Source organism: Lycium ferocissimum, chromosome 7, assembly GCF_029784015.1.
Source record: "Lycium ferocissimum isolate CSIRO_LF1 chromosome 7, AGI_CSIRO_Lferr_CH_V1, whole genome shotgun sequence".
Taxonomy (NCBI): domain Eukaryota; kingdom Viridiplantae; phylum Streptophyta; class Magnoliopsida; order Solanales; family Solanaceae; genus Lycium; species Lycium ferocissimum.
This window is the reverse complement of record NC_081348.1, coordinates 46,143,078-46,158,030: the sequence shown is the minus strand read 5'-3', so window position 1 is coordinate 46,158,030 and position 14,953 is coordinate 46,143,078. Positions and strand designations below refer to the sequence as shown.

At 32.7% G+C, this 14,953-nt stretch overlaps 2 protein-coding genes across 2 annotated transcripts; one reads left to right on the top strand and one right to left on the bottom strand.

The window, feature by feature from the left end:
* Window positions 1–1,373: 1,373 nt before the first annotated feature.
* LOC132062910 (protein SENSITIVE TO PROTON RHIZOTOXICITY 2-like) lies at window positions 1,374–3,071 on the bottom strand. Its single transcript, XM_059455383.1, has one exon. The coding sequence runs from the start codon at window positions 2,935–2,937 to the stop codon at window positions 1,777–1,779; it is 1,161 nt and encodes a 386-aa protein (XP_059311366.1). The 5' UTR covers window positions 2,938–3,071; the 3' UTR covers window positions 1,374–1,776.
* Window positions 3,072–8,851: 5,780 nt separating this feature from the next.
* Window positions 8,852–13,998, top strand: LOC132062263 (large ribosomal subunit protein bL9c). The gene is made up of 7 exons (XM_059454866.1): window positions 8,852–8,896; window positions 9,601–9,728; window positions 11,396–11,441; window positions 11,589–11,686; window positions 11,806–11,853; window positions 12,625–12,813; window positions 13,826–13,998. Exons 1-6 carry the CDS (start codon window positions 8,852–8,854, stop codon window positions 12,743–12,745), a joined length of 486 nt encoding a protein of 161 aa, XP_059310849.1. The 3' UTR covers window positions 12,746–12,813; window positions 13,826–13,998.
* The last annotated feature ends 955 nt before the right edge of the window (window positions 13,999–14,953 follow it).

The following is a 14,953-nucleotide window of genomic DNA, read 5'->3' as shown; positions in this document are numbered from 1 at the left end:
GACCGGGTATTTCAGATGTGGGTAAATAATTCCCCACTCCGGAAGACGGGGTAAGACATGGACAAATATGTACCGTGTCGCGTGAGAATAGATTCAGATTCAATATATTTCATATAAGTGACCCGGGTAAGATGGGGGTAAATAATGCCCTCTCCGGAAGATGGGGTAAGACATAGACAAATATGTACTATGTCCCGATTTAGAAGCATGTTTTCTTGATTGATTCGAGTTGTTTGTATATATTTAATATACTTTCGTCTATTGTTTGTTCGGGTAAGATGGGGGTAAATAATGATCCCTGGTCTCGGAAGACGGGGTAAGACACAGTGTGGTTAACGGTGACCATGTCCCGATATTTGATTCATTCAAATTCGGTGTATTTTGTATTGCTGGCGCTCTCGGGTAAGACTTAGGGGTAAATAATGCCCTCTCTCGTACTTTTATATTCGGGGTAAGACATAGACATAAATACGTATTTATATGTCCCGCACTTTTCTTTATAGATTGAGACTTTGAGTATTTCATGTTTTGCTTGTTTAGGGTTCGCTTTATGATTTCGGCTTTGACAAGATTCTTCGCATGTTAAATTTTTTTGTATATATTTAATATGATTTCAAATAAAATTATAGTAATTGCTTTCATCACATTATCGTAGATTTCAAAGACTATCTGCCCAAGATAGGATAATTTTCATATTCATGTCGATGATCTTCTTCGTTCATGGTCTTTAAATTTTCCGCTTATTTGATCTTTGTATGTGTAAAAACCCGTGGTGTGGTTCGAACCCACGGTAAAAATTTGAAAAAATTAGTAGTTAAATTTGATTCATGAAGGAACTTTGTTGTCGGTCTAAGATTTAGTTGAGGTGAGAGCCACCGTTAGATCATGGCGGCCTCTTGCCCATTAAATTTTGTTGACTTAGTAGTATTCTTATGGGGCATACTTTTAGTTATGTCTCGTACTTTTATATTCGGACTTAGTAGTTCCTTGAAAAGTTAAAAAAAATATATATTATGGGGTTTATGGGCAAACTCGGTATTTATATTTCGCTTCCGCACTTTTTTTTATATTATGAGACTTTTGCGTATTATTCATTTTATTCCTTATATATATATATATATATATATATATTAGCTTAGTAAACTTTTAGTTCGCCTTATGGATAGAAGCTCGTCGACATGTGTGCCGGTCACGGCCTTTGAGTGTTTTATTTGGATCATAATTTTGTTATCTCTTCTAGCATGTTAAATTTTTAGATTAAGTGATCACGTAATTAATTAACACGATTTCAGATAAAAATTATAATCAAATCTCATCGTCACCCTTCATCACAATAAAAACACAACTAGGTAGATTTCACAAGGAAGAATATCTCTGTCAAGATAGGATAATTTTCATATTCATCAAAGCATATCGACACTTTGCAACAGGAAAAACTGCATTAGAAAATAACTAATTAAGTAAATAGTGTCATTTCTAACCTGTTAATTAAGTTCTTCTTTTTCTTTTTCGTTTTTCATTTTAGATGGTCACATGATTATATTCGACACAATACCAAAACATATACAAATTCTGAATTCAAGTCTCATCGCCATCCTCCATCACATAAAAAACACATGCAACTAGCTAGGTAGAATTTCAGCATAAGGTTGCAAAGCTATATATACTACTACTCCACTATTTATCATATATCACAAGGGCAGATCAAAGAACATCAACATTTTACAACAAGAAGTTGAATTAGAGAACAACTAAGCACTTAAATCTACTAGCTAGCTAGCCCAGACCTTCTTTCTTCGGCAATGAGTTTATAATAAGTGCAGTGTGTCCAACAAACAAAGAAACATGTCCCATTAGCTTATCTTTTCTTGAAAAAGTAGTACCACATGAGCACTGCCATTTCAAGTCACCACAATGCTTCTCATGAGTTCTAAGGTCAGATAACACAGAGAAATTCTTCTTGCTGCATCTCTTGCACACATACATTTTAGGACAATGGCTTCTCTTGTAGTGATTCTTGACACACACCATTGATTTCAATGGCTGAAATTTCACGTGTTTCCGGTTCCACCTGCAACCTTCTTGTGGACAAGAATATTTAGTCTTACTCAATTTTGACATTTCATCATTTGTTAAATCACTGTTCTTCTTCAAGGGATTACTCAATGCAGCACTAGACTTGTATTCATCTCCATGAGCCCTCATATGCATTCTCAGATTTGCATCCCTTTTAAACCCTTTCCCACAAACTTGGCAATAGTGTGTGTACTTTGCCAATAAATCAACTGCATCCAACTCAACAATATCATAATTTTCTTCATTCACAACTTTCCCTTTTGTAGTACTACTACTCAATAATTTATTATTATGATCATGACTAATAGTGGCAATAATATTATTAGTACTACTATGATTTTTGATATCTACATGTGTGTTACAGGAATTGTAATTCTCTTCATACCAATTATAACCTTGAAGAAAATGATCAAGTTGACCATGACCATCATCTTGAATCTTGATTTGGGATGGTTCGAGAAATCTACTTGAATTCTGGCTGACTGAACTGGGGTCAAGGGCCATATTTTGGCAAGAGAACATGAGAGAAGAAGCAGTCGTGATGATTTCTTGGATCAAAGTTCCCATATTCGCGATGGCCACAGACGTTGACTCAGGTGGTTGGTGGATTATCGTTTGATTATCTGGAGAAATAAACATGGTGGCAAGTGATTGAACTTGATGAACCTTCTCTTTGAGAAGGGATAAATTGAAAAGAAAAGAATTTGGTTGATGAGAATTATAGACTCGAGAAGAAGAAGAACAAGAAGAAAACACATCTTCTTGAATATTATGATGATGAATAGATGCATATAATGGTAAGTTTTGTGGATTAGTGCCATTAGGGAAACATGGAGTACTACTTGTTGTCCCTTGAATCATCTTCAAAAACCCTTAATTTTCTCTTGAAAAGAACATAATTGTCTTCAAGAATTGATCATATAAGAAGGGGAAGAAAATAATGTGATTTTTTGTGACATTTAGGGTGACGTTTGGTTAATTTAAAAAAAAAAAAAAACAAGTAAGTCAGAGAGAAATAGTGATACAAATTAAGTCAACTTTGAGATTTAAATCATGCCACTTAAGACCTCCCTCAAGTACTACCATAATCTCACATTAAGACAAAATTCTTCAGAAAGAGACATTTTATAATTAAACGTATCAGAATAAATAACTTATGGGGGACACAAACTCCTGCTCGACTAGTTTGTTTAATTTTTATAAATTGTTGGACATCAATTATATGGCTGGTTCTTGAAAAGAAAATGATATATTTTGTTCAAACTATTTTTGTTGGTTGTGTAGTGTCAACCTTAGCTTCACCCATGAATTTAAAGTGTAATTAAAAGAGATTTATTTATTTAAGAGATAATACTGACCATTTCCACATTTGGATTAATTTATGGGGATTTAGGGCTGTCATGTTTTAGGTTAAATTTAGTCAATCTTTTGAGAACTGAGAATCTAACCACAAAATGTCACTTTATTAGGCTGGGGCTACTGACGTTTCCTTCTTTTTTTCGTTGTAATATTTTATTCCATGTCAAGATAATAACTTACTCTTGTAGAGTATTTACACTTTATCAATATAACTTATCATAGTTAAGTAATTTAATGAAGTGAAGATATCTATTGATTATTAACTATGATTAAGTGATAAAAGTGTATGTACATCAGCATAAGATATCTATTGATTATTTATTGATTAAGTGATAAAAGTGTATGTACAAGCATATATCATGTTGGCGAACAGTAATTCCCCCCCTCCCCCAATGTTTTTATTATGTACGGTCAATAGTAAACACTTGATCCGGTTAATGTTTTATGTACCTTTGTATCTTGTTATTTTGCTGTCATATTTTCCCGTGTCTGCATTGAATTGTTTTAATTTATTTTCCTTTCTTTAATTTTCTTTCCTTTAGAGCCAAGGATACTACGAAAACAGCCTCTCTGTTTCACAAAGATAAAGGTAAGATCTGCATACATCCTATCTTCTCCGGATACACTTGTGGAATTACATTAGGTATGTTGTTGTTGTTGACAATAGTAAGAGTTATCATTGTGTGGTGAGGAGGTTATGTTCTCAAATCTTGAAAACATTCTTTCGCAGAAATTTAAGGTAAAAATGCATACATTAGGGGTGTGTTTGGTAAGTAGGAAAATATTTTAAAATTTCAGGTTTTGTTGCTCAAAACACTTTGAAAAATAATTTCTCTAGGAAAATAAGTTCGTTGAAAATCAAGAAAATGACTTAGTGAGAGTAGAAAAACAAATTATATAAGTGGCATTTCAAGTTTATTGTCTCCTCCCACCCCCACCATCACTTGTCTACCCACCTCCAACCCCAACCCCTCCCACCCCAATTGTATTTTTGTATATTACATATAAATTCTCCGGTGATAATATCTTCTTACTTAATTACCAAACACCAAAAATTAAGTAACAACACAACTTATTTTCTATGAAAATTATTTTCCTTCATGTGTTCACATTCTAGGTTTAATGTGGTCTGATCCTTACTGAAACCTCGTAATAATGGGGAAAAAAGTTGTATAATTTATAATTAGGGGAGAACTGCATGTTTAATGCATTCACTAAACTCCATGAAACATGAGTATTGTCATGCACGTCGTCAAAACTTATCATATCTCGTATCCTACATTCCTGCTCGACCAACATTGATTAATACTTAACAGTATATGCTTCAACGACTCAATTTCTTTTTAAATTTCATTTTCAAATCTTCGTTTCCTTCTATTTATTTTTTGTAAAATGATTATTAGGGAAAGAATACAAAATTTGGAATATGCTTATATTCATTGTCCTTGGGTATATAATTATCACCATCCAAGTCTACAGTATATTGGTACGAACATATTATCTGTTTTAGCTCAATAGGCCTCACAGATTTGTCCCTTGTGCTACACCATTAATATCGAGCCTAAAAGTGCATGTCATGTGTGGACTAGTATTATACTATTGTACCTTATAAAACTCTTCATTTTCCTCTCTATTCGGATGTGGGATTTACTTAAGGTGGTCATGTTCACCTCTTCTCCAGAAGCTTGTCAACCTAGAACGAGCTTATCTAAAATAATGTTAAATGTCAATTGGGTACAGTTGGTTTTTCACTACGGTCTTGTTAAATTCACCTCTGGGCTCTGGTAGATGTTAATAAGTTTTCTTTATTATTTTTAAATAATTAAGTGGATGTTCTTATTTCTTAAAAAGAGAAAAAACAATTAGAAAAATTCATTAAAGTCGTAAACTTGATTTGATATGATTGCAAGTTTAATGCCAAAGAACTCCTTCCTTTTTCTCCTCCTCCTTTTAGTTACGTTTCTGAATTTTAAAAGAGCTTTCACAAACGATGCCATGAAAATTATCATTAAACAAAATAATAAAATTGAAACTACTAATTGTAGAAAGTGTTGTAGGGAGATCATGAAAGTTTATGGATTATCTCTTTTTTCGATCAAAGTCAATCAAATGAGACAAGAGATAAGTAGTCAAAATAAAAGTAGAATCATAGAACGAATTAAAGGTGGATATTATCGTGAAAGACAAATAAAGCAATTTGATCATAAGTATTAAATTCTCTGTCTCTCTCTCTATATATAATGTTTCCCATAGACATGTTCATTTTTCAGTTGTTTTAATTCACTGGATAGTGGATAGTGATTGCAACTTTTCTACCATTGCTAAATTTGACCAATTGAACAATATATGCCAGAGTTTCTCATTTGGTAAAACTTGTAAACAATTCAACAAGTATAATGAAGACACATCAATTTTTGGTAGTTCGGCAACACTTGTGGACAATTGAATAATACAAACGATATTTGTATCAGTAAATGACCATATTTTTATTTTTTTGGTAACTTATGGACCTTTTAGACCACGACCTAAAGATCCCTTCTGAGCAAACTGAAAATCTTATGAGAAAATACATCACGACCTAAACTTTTGGTCAATTATTGCAGATATTAGGCGAATGTTTATTTGAATGTTTGAGAAATATATGAGCAAACACTAGACCAATATTCAACATCATGCGGAAGGTATATTTTTTAAGAGCTATATTTGCACAACTTTAAAAAATAGAGACAAAATCCAAATAAAGACCAAAAAAAAAAAAAAGAAGAAGAAATTGCACGGTTTTCCCTTCAAATGGGCTGATCTTTAATTTTTGTCCTTCAAAATCGAACTTATGCCTACGTATTAAGTTCTTTAAAAGGTAAAAAATGACCACAAAAGCATAATCATGAGATATTATGACCTGAAAATATAACCTTATGCCCCCTGAAAAAATATTATTAAAGGGCAAAAATTAATGACCAGCACAAAACAGGGACAAAACTGCAAATGAGGAGCACATTAAATCCCTGACGAAGTCTTTACGGGCCTATTAAAATGGCCCAAGCAATTATATTGGACCAACAACGGGCCTACCATGCCTTAGGCCACTAATTTTCTAGCCCGTTAAGAAAACTATCATCTTCTTCAGGACCCCATTACAGATAAGATAACCCACATGTATAATAATTGTATAATATGTGCATATTAGTAAGTATACGTTGATTATAGCTTTATTAAACACAAATTATACAACAATGATTCATTTTTTCTAAACACATACTGTAGGGATATATATTCTATACAACAATGGTGTAATTTATATACGCATGATACATTTTCTTTACAACAACAATACAGTTTCTATACATATACTGAAATTAGTTGAAAAAAGACTACAAAATAAAATTATTTTAAAAAAGCTAAAAAATATCTTTTAAGCTTTATGGATCATCCGGTTGTCAATAGTTTGGTGCAAATTATACGGATGGTCATTTGTCTCTAAACACATTCTGTATGGGATATATATTCTATACCAAAAGTTATTTGTTACAAGGTAAAAATAAAAAAAAAAAAAAAAAAAAAAACATCCAACACAAAATAGGGACAAAAGTGCAAGCATATATGAAAATGGCCCAAGCAAATATTATTGGGCCAAAAAGGGGCCTACCATGAGTTAGCCCAATTATGTTATGGCCCGTTAAAGAAAACCATTATTTTCTTCAAGTCCCCATTACATATAAGATAACGTTATACTGTGAAATACAGAAACTGAGCAAAAGAGGAAAAAAAAAAAAAATTAACTAATGATCTAACAAACCTATTTTGCAATAATGATGATTTGTCATTGTTTTCAAGCCTTTTCCGAGAAAAATCCATTGCAAAATTAATGATCTTACCTATAAGGTTCTTTTTCATTTCTCAAATTGCAATTCACAACTTTTATATTATTGCACCCCAAACTTAGAATTCAAAAAAAAAAAAAAAAAAAAGAAAAATATTAGACCGAATCAAACGTTTAACGATTCATTTTGAGCATAAATTGGCCCAATTAGTTTAAAGAAAGCTATTACTACTATGTTCTTCAGATAAGATAACGTTACAAAATACCAGCTATGGCGTCTACAAAATTCATCTTTTTGTCTTCAAGTTACATCTTCCCAAACATTATTATCAGAGAGAACTTCAATTTTAATATCTTACCTATAATTTCTTGAAAATGTTGAGAAAAAGCTATGGTTTTTTTTTTGTCTGTATTTATTGTTAATTTTTTTGATGGGGCAGATAATGCTGGAAGAGATTCTTGAAAATGTGATAACGGGTTCAATTTATTTTATTTTTATAGCACAATGGTTTTTTTTTTTTTTTTTTTTTTTTTGTGTATTTAGTGTTATTTTTTTTGATGGGGCAGATAATACTGGAAGAGATTCTTGAAAATGTGATTACGGGTTCAATTTATTTTATTTTTATAGCTCAATGGGTTTTTTTTTTTTTGTGTATTTATTGTTATTTTTTTGATGGGGCAGATAATACTGAGAGATTCTTGAAAATGTGATAATGGGTTCAATTTATTTTATTTTTATAGCTCAATGGGTTTTTTTTTTTTTTTTTTTTTTTTGTGTTATTTTTTTGATGGGGCAGATAATAATGAGAGATTCTTGAAAATGTGATAATGGGTTCAATTTATTTTATTTTTATGCTCAAATTTAATTTTTTTGATGGGGCAGATAATACTGCAATTCTTGAAAATTGAATGGGTTCAATTTATTTTATTTTTATAAAATTAAAGAACACCTGAAGATGAAGGACAATCCGGGCAAAAATAGCTCAAAAATATTATTTTTTTGATGGGGCCCGAGATGAAAATGTGAAATGGGTTCAATTTATTTTATTTTTATAGAAATGGGTTTTTTTTTTTTGAACATTTTGATGGGGCAGATAATTAGAGATTCTTGAAAATGTGATAATGGCCCAATGGGGTTTTTTTTTTTTTTTTGTGTATTATTGTTATTTTTTTGATGGGGCAGATAATAATGAGAGATTCTTGAAAATGTGATAATGGGTTCAATTTATTTTATTTTTATAGCTCAATAAATTGTTATTTTTTTGATGGGGCCCAATACTGAGAGTTGAAAATGTGATAATGGGTTCTTTTTTTTTTATACTATGTTCTTCAGATGAAGATAACGTTGACATTGTGATAATACAATTTAAGAAATGGGGTTTTTTTTTTTTTTTAGCAGTTATTTTTGATGGCGATAATACTGAGAGATTCTTGAAAATGTGATAATGGGTTCAATTTATTTTATTTTTATGTCATGGAGTTTTTTTTTTTGTTATTTTTTTGATTCAGATAATTACACCTGATAAGCCAATTTAAAACTCAATTTCTGAAACAGCTAAATTATCAGAGAGAACTTCAATTTTAACAATTTTTTTGATGGCAGATAATCTGAGAGAAAAATGTGATAAGAAACTAAGAAAGTTTTTTTTTTTTTTTGTGAATTATTTCTTGAAAATGTTATAATGGGTTCAACTTATTTTATCTTTATAGCTCAATGGTTTTTTTTTTGTGTGTGTATTTATTGTTAATTTTTTTGATGGGGCAGATAATACTGGAAGAGATTCTTGAAAATGTGATAACGGGTTCAATTTATTTTATTTTATTTTTATAGCTCAATTTTATCTTTGGCTTTTTTTTTTTTTTTTGTGTATTTATTGTTATTTTTTTGATGGGGCAGATAATACTGAGAGATTCTTGAAAATGTGATAATGGGTTCAATTTATTTTATTTTTATAGCTCAATGGGGTTTTTTTTTTTTTGTGTATTTATTGTTATTTTTTTGATGGGGCAGATAATACTGAGAGATTCTTGAAAATGTGATAATGGGTTCAATTTATTTTATTTTTATAGCTCAATGGGTTGTTTTTTTTTTTTTTTTTGTGTATTTATTGTTATTTTTTTTGATGGGGCAGATAATACTGAAAGAGGTTCTTGAAAATGCGATAATGGGTTCAATTTATTTTATCTTTAGAGCTCAATGATTTTTTTTTTTTTGTGTATTTATTGTTATTTTTTTAATGGGGCAGATAATACTGAAAGAGGTTCTTGAAAATGTCATAATTGGTTCAATCTATTTTATCTTTAGAGCTCAATATTTTTTTTTTTTTTTTTTTTGGATGGAGCAGATAATATTGAAGGAGGATATTACACAGTTGGGAAAAAAAGGGGAGCTTTTGGATGTTAAAGCTGGATTCTTTAGGAATTATTTGCTACCATTGGGCAAGGCTTCAATTGTGACACCTGCACTTATCAAGTAACTTGTTTAATTCTATTTGGAACCAAAATTCTGCTATATACTTTCATTGCTGCAGATTATTCTTTCATTATATACAGTTTGTTGAGTTAAAGTATGTTAATATTGTTCACTTTCTGTTTGTGTTAGATGGATTCACAAATGTTGAGTTTGCTTGTCCCTTTTGAAGCCTAACATGCATGATTTTGAGTGTTGAATCTCCTAACATGCATGATTTTGAGTGTTGAATGTTTACATTTCTAAGCACCCTGTGTAGTTTAAATTATCAACTTAACCATATTATTTGTGACGCCCATGACAGAGGGCAAGCCTCTGAAGAAAGGGTGCACATTACACCTAAGTAAAATCCCACATTGGAATGGAAGAAGAAAGTTAGGGTCAAACCGTGTTATAAGACGGACTTCAGAATCAACCGTTGAGGTGCCTTTTGGGTTAAAGCCCAAGGGACAAATCCGTGCGGGCCTAGTTCCAAAGCAGAAAATACCTTGGCTATTGGACCAGAGCCGTTACATTATTGAATTCAAGGGTCAAACCGTGTTATTCTCAAGTAAAGAACGTTGTAGGAGAATAAGAAATCATAATCAAGTTGGATTAAAGTTTTATTCACGGGTGGCATAAAAAAAAAAAAAAAAGAGTTCACACGTTCAATTTAAATAGATTATAGATGTACTCCGGCATGTATTCATTCTCTTTTAAAGGTCATTCATACTTAGTGACACTTAATTACCTCCAGTACATTGAAATGACTAGTTTGTAAAAGATCTTGGGGAAAGAATAAAAAAGGATTGAAATATGTCGTTGAATTTTGCGAATGGTCTAAATTTACCCTATAGCTGCTGCTGTTAGCCCATAAGGGCAAAAATCGAGCCACCTTTTGTAACGACAGGGGTAAGGATGAGACACTGTTTAACGGAGGGCAAAATTGTTCCATTTTGCATAATCTAGGGGCAGTTTTGACCCTTTGCTGTAGTTATTATCAGGAATCTTTGCTTCATCTAATTAATATGCTACACGTGCGTGCTTGTTCATGAGTGTAAGTATGTTACTACTATTGCTTGTGTAGTCTACTAGTCACTCATCTATGCTGATGGAGTAGTGTCGAACGGAAATAATATAGATATGCTTACTCTATCAGATCCTTTAAACTACTCGTAACTAGCTGAAAAGTGAATATACCCATGACATACATTATCCGTATACAAAAAGTCGTAACGGAATGATACTTAATCATTGCCGATATTACTAGAAGAAATGTGATAATTTTGGTGTTAGAACTCTTGGTCATTACTCAAGCTCCATTGGAGATAGGATTTGCAATTTCATACTAAAGAACATGACAAATATGTGAAGGCTTCGTTGTAGATGGTTGCTGGAAGCAATTTAATTGAATTATTAGCATGCTTTGCCTTCAGAATTTAGGATATTAGGTTTATGGGTTCTGAATTCTAGGACAGGACACTTTACTATTTTACTATGTTTCGGGATAAATCATTTATACATAGTGAGTGAATCTCTTAGTATAAATATAGAGTTTAAGCCAAACTTACAGGGTTATGCCGAACCCGTAACTTGTATTGTAGCTCCACCTCTGCCTTTGGTGAGAGGTTTACCCATTATCTTCAAGGATGAACTTTTTATTTCATAACATTACATACTTTTCTTCTCAGGGAAATGAAGATGGAGGAGGATAGAATTGAGGCTGAGAAACAACGGGTAATCAGATACCTCATTAATCCAATATGTTGAAATTTGAAAAAATATATATATTTTTTAAAATTTAAGTCGCTGAAAAAGTCTACCTATGCCACAAAGGTTTCATAACGAATGTGGTTTTAGTTAAACGTTTAGTCTTGAATTCAGGTGAAAGAAGAGGCAGCACAACTTGCTCGAATTTTTGAAACTGTTGGAGCCTTCAAGGTGAAGCGTAAGGGTGGGAAAGGAAAGCAAATCTTTGGAAGGTCAGTGAACTATTAAATTGTAACCAGAAACACTTGGCGAATATTTAGTCTGCTTATCAAAAATAAAAATAAAAAAAGGTGAATATTTTGCCTACCTTTTGATGTCATCTCTATTGCAGTGTCACTGCTCAGGATCTCGTTGATATTATAAAAGCACAGATACAGAGGTACTATTTTTTTCAATCTTTTCTGCCAGAGCCCGTAGATTAGTAGTATGCAAACTAATGACTTCTAAGTTTATTGAAGACTGTTAAAGTATATTGTCCTTCATATGGTTGACCCTGGCATATGAATTTGCATTAACTTGAAAACCTATGTTCTCTGATTTATTTGGTTTATAAAGTCATCCGAGTATTTGGGGAAACAGACTCAATTATCATCTGATATTTTTCAGGCAGTGCTTATTTTATTTTGTGATTCCTTCTGTGCAACCTAATGTCTGGTGTTACTTACTCGTTAACATTAGTCGTCTAGGACAACAACAACAACAACATACCCAGTGGAATCCCACAATGTGGGGTCTGGGGAGGGTAAAGTGTACGCAGACCTTACCCCCACCTTGGAAGGTAGGGAGGCTGTTTCCGAAAGACCCTCGGCTAGTCGTCTAGGACAGTGAAGTATATATCTTGTATACTAAGTATAAATATATATGTTATCATTGTCAAAAAAAATATATTAAGTATAAATATACATAATCAATGTATCTGTATTGTATATTTTGCTAGCGCCTGTAGTTAATTTGGGCCGATGGGCCAGAAATGAAAAAAGCCCAAAAAAGAAGAGAAGAAGGGATTGAGAATGTATTCTCTACTTCTCTAATAGGAAGAAAAGTGACACGGAAAAAAAGGCATCGTATAAAGTCATAAAGGAAATCAGATGTACCAAATGAGTTCCTACTTTAACTTTGCTACATATATTCACACACAATTTACTTGTAGGGATGTGGACAAGAAAATTGTCACTCTGCCTGAGATTCGAGAAACCGGAGAATATGTTGCTGAACTGAAGCTGCATCCAGAAGTTACAGCTCGAGTAAGGTTGACAGTGTTCGCCAATTGAGCATAGGTGGCTTTCTGGTGCAGTTGATGCCAATTCAGGAATTTGCTGTGTCGGCTCTCTGGGTCAAGGTACATTAAATCTATATTATTCATACCATATATTTACAGAGCACTAAGGGGTCATTTGGTTGCTTGTAGTCATGCAGTATTAGTTATATAGGGTTAGTTATCCATGTATTAGTTATTTCATTTTCTACCCTGCATAAAATAATGTATAGATTCATTCATAACTTATACATGTATTAGTTATGCGGAATTATAAGCTGATAAGCAGACACCGTACTTGGTGTACTGAATTTTATACATAGCAACTAAAGTGCTACCAAACATGGTACTCCCTCCGGATAAAAAAAAAGTGTCCACTTAGCCTTTTTTTTTTGGGTAAAAAAGAGTGTCGACTTATCAAATTAAGAAAGAATTAACCTTATTTTTCCTGATTTGTCCCTATTAAGTGCTATGTGATCAAATTCCAATACCTATTTAATTAGGGGCAGTTTAGTCAAATTATCTATTTTTTTTTAGGAGTTAGTATTTTCTTAAAAGGTGTGCTAATGGCTAAGTGGACACTCTTTTTTATCGGGAGGGAGTACTAGTTATGCTGAGTTAATTACATGAATAATTCGCTTCCTAACCAGCAACCAAAGGGCCCCTTAACTAGGTGGCCCCAAAGTTTTAGGCTTTATAGTTCGCAAACTTAAGTTGCTAAAAGTAATGACAAGTATAAGATATGTATAAGAAAGGAGACCCTTATTTCAGCCTTAGGCTTGGGCTTGTGACCCGTGATTTAAAGCTTTATCTATCTTGCAATTTTGTTTGTTATATGGGTAGTACTTTTAAATTTCCGAATTTGAATAATGTGTTCGACCTGCATCTTTTATGACCGAGAAATTCGTCTCGAGCCAACCCGTTGGTCCTGGAGCATGAAACCTGGGGATGATGGGCCCGCCCCTCTACCCTTCTCCACTTAAATACCGGACTTAGTTTGCTTGGCGTAAGCTCGAACTTGTGACTAAACTTGACGAAGAATGCTTATCCAGCAGAACTGCTTATCTTTTCTTTTTAATTCCAGTTTTCTTGTCAGGTAGGGAGGATGCTATAAACAATGTAAAACATCAGATTCAGAATCCACCTATGGACCCAAGTTTGTAAATGAATTTTCTTATTTTGAGATCATTTATCCTTACCTGACGTGTAACATCAGATTTTTCTTTCTAAGCCTATTGTTATTTCAATTATTATCATTGTGGGTCTTCATTGCATTGCTTGTTATAAACTCCCAAGATACAAATCTTGTCCTATTATTTCATTTCAATTATTTGTTTTCAAGGAAATTGTTATATCCAGTAAAACTATTCACTTAAAGGCTTTCATAATCATCTTTAAGCAAATGTGGAGTTAGGGCAGGTTCTGTGGGTTCAACTGAACTTATTACTTTGGGTTCAAACTATGTGTACGTATGCAAAAAGGATTAAGAGTCATTCTTAGTTGAGATTATTGGGAGTTATTATTCCAAAACTAACAACAAAATCATGGCGTGTTAAACAACGTTGGTGCAAAAGTACAGTTAGAAGACAGTAAATTCAACAATGTCAAAAGATGAAGAATTTAATGTAATCAGTACAGATAATAGACAGTATTTAGAATGCATATATCTAATAAGTTCACACTCATTCTGAATCTACTGGCTCTAGTTCTAGTTCATATGCTACATAGAGCAAGAGTAATACGATTTTCACCTATATCTTGCCTTGCTCTTTTAGGATTTGTTCTTTGGTGATACAGTTGGTTTGGCATTTTCGCACCCAAGGGTGTGACTGACAAAGCGGGTTGAGAACCGGTCTCATGTTCAAATTTTAGCATAGGTAAAGACACTAGGTGATTTTTTCGCATTTGTCTTGGTGGACAGAGTTACTGGTTACCTGCGTTGATGGGAGGTAGCAGCCTAGCAGTTATTCTGTGGAATTAATTGAGATGCGCTCAAGCTGATCAGATAATATTACTTTGGCATTATCCATTGTCAAGTTGGAAGAGCCATGACCTGAAAAGTTCTGATAGGATAACAAGAATAATTATATCTGAGTGTCCCATTTGCCAATGTTAATCCTATAATTATTTTTCTGTTTGGTCATCATCTGGGGACCAACACAGAGAAGCAACTAAACTGAATATTCAAAGACCAGGGAAATTATGCACACTTAAAGAAATGCCA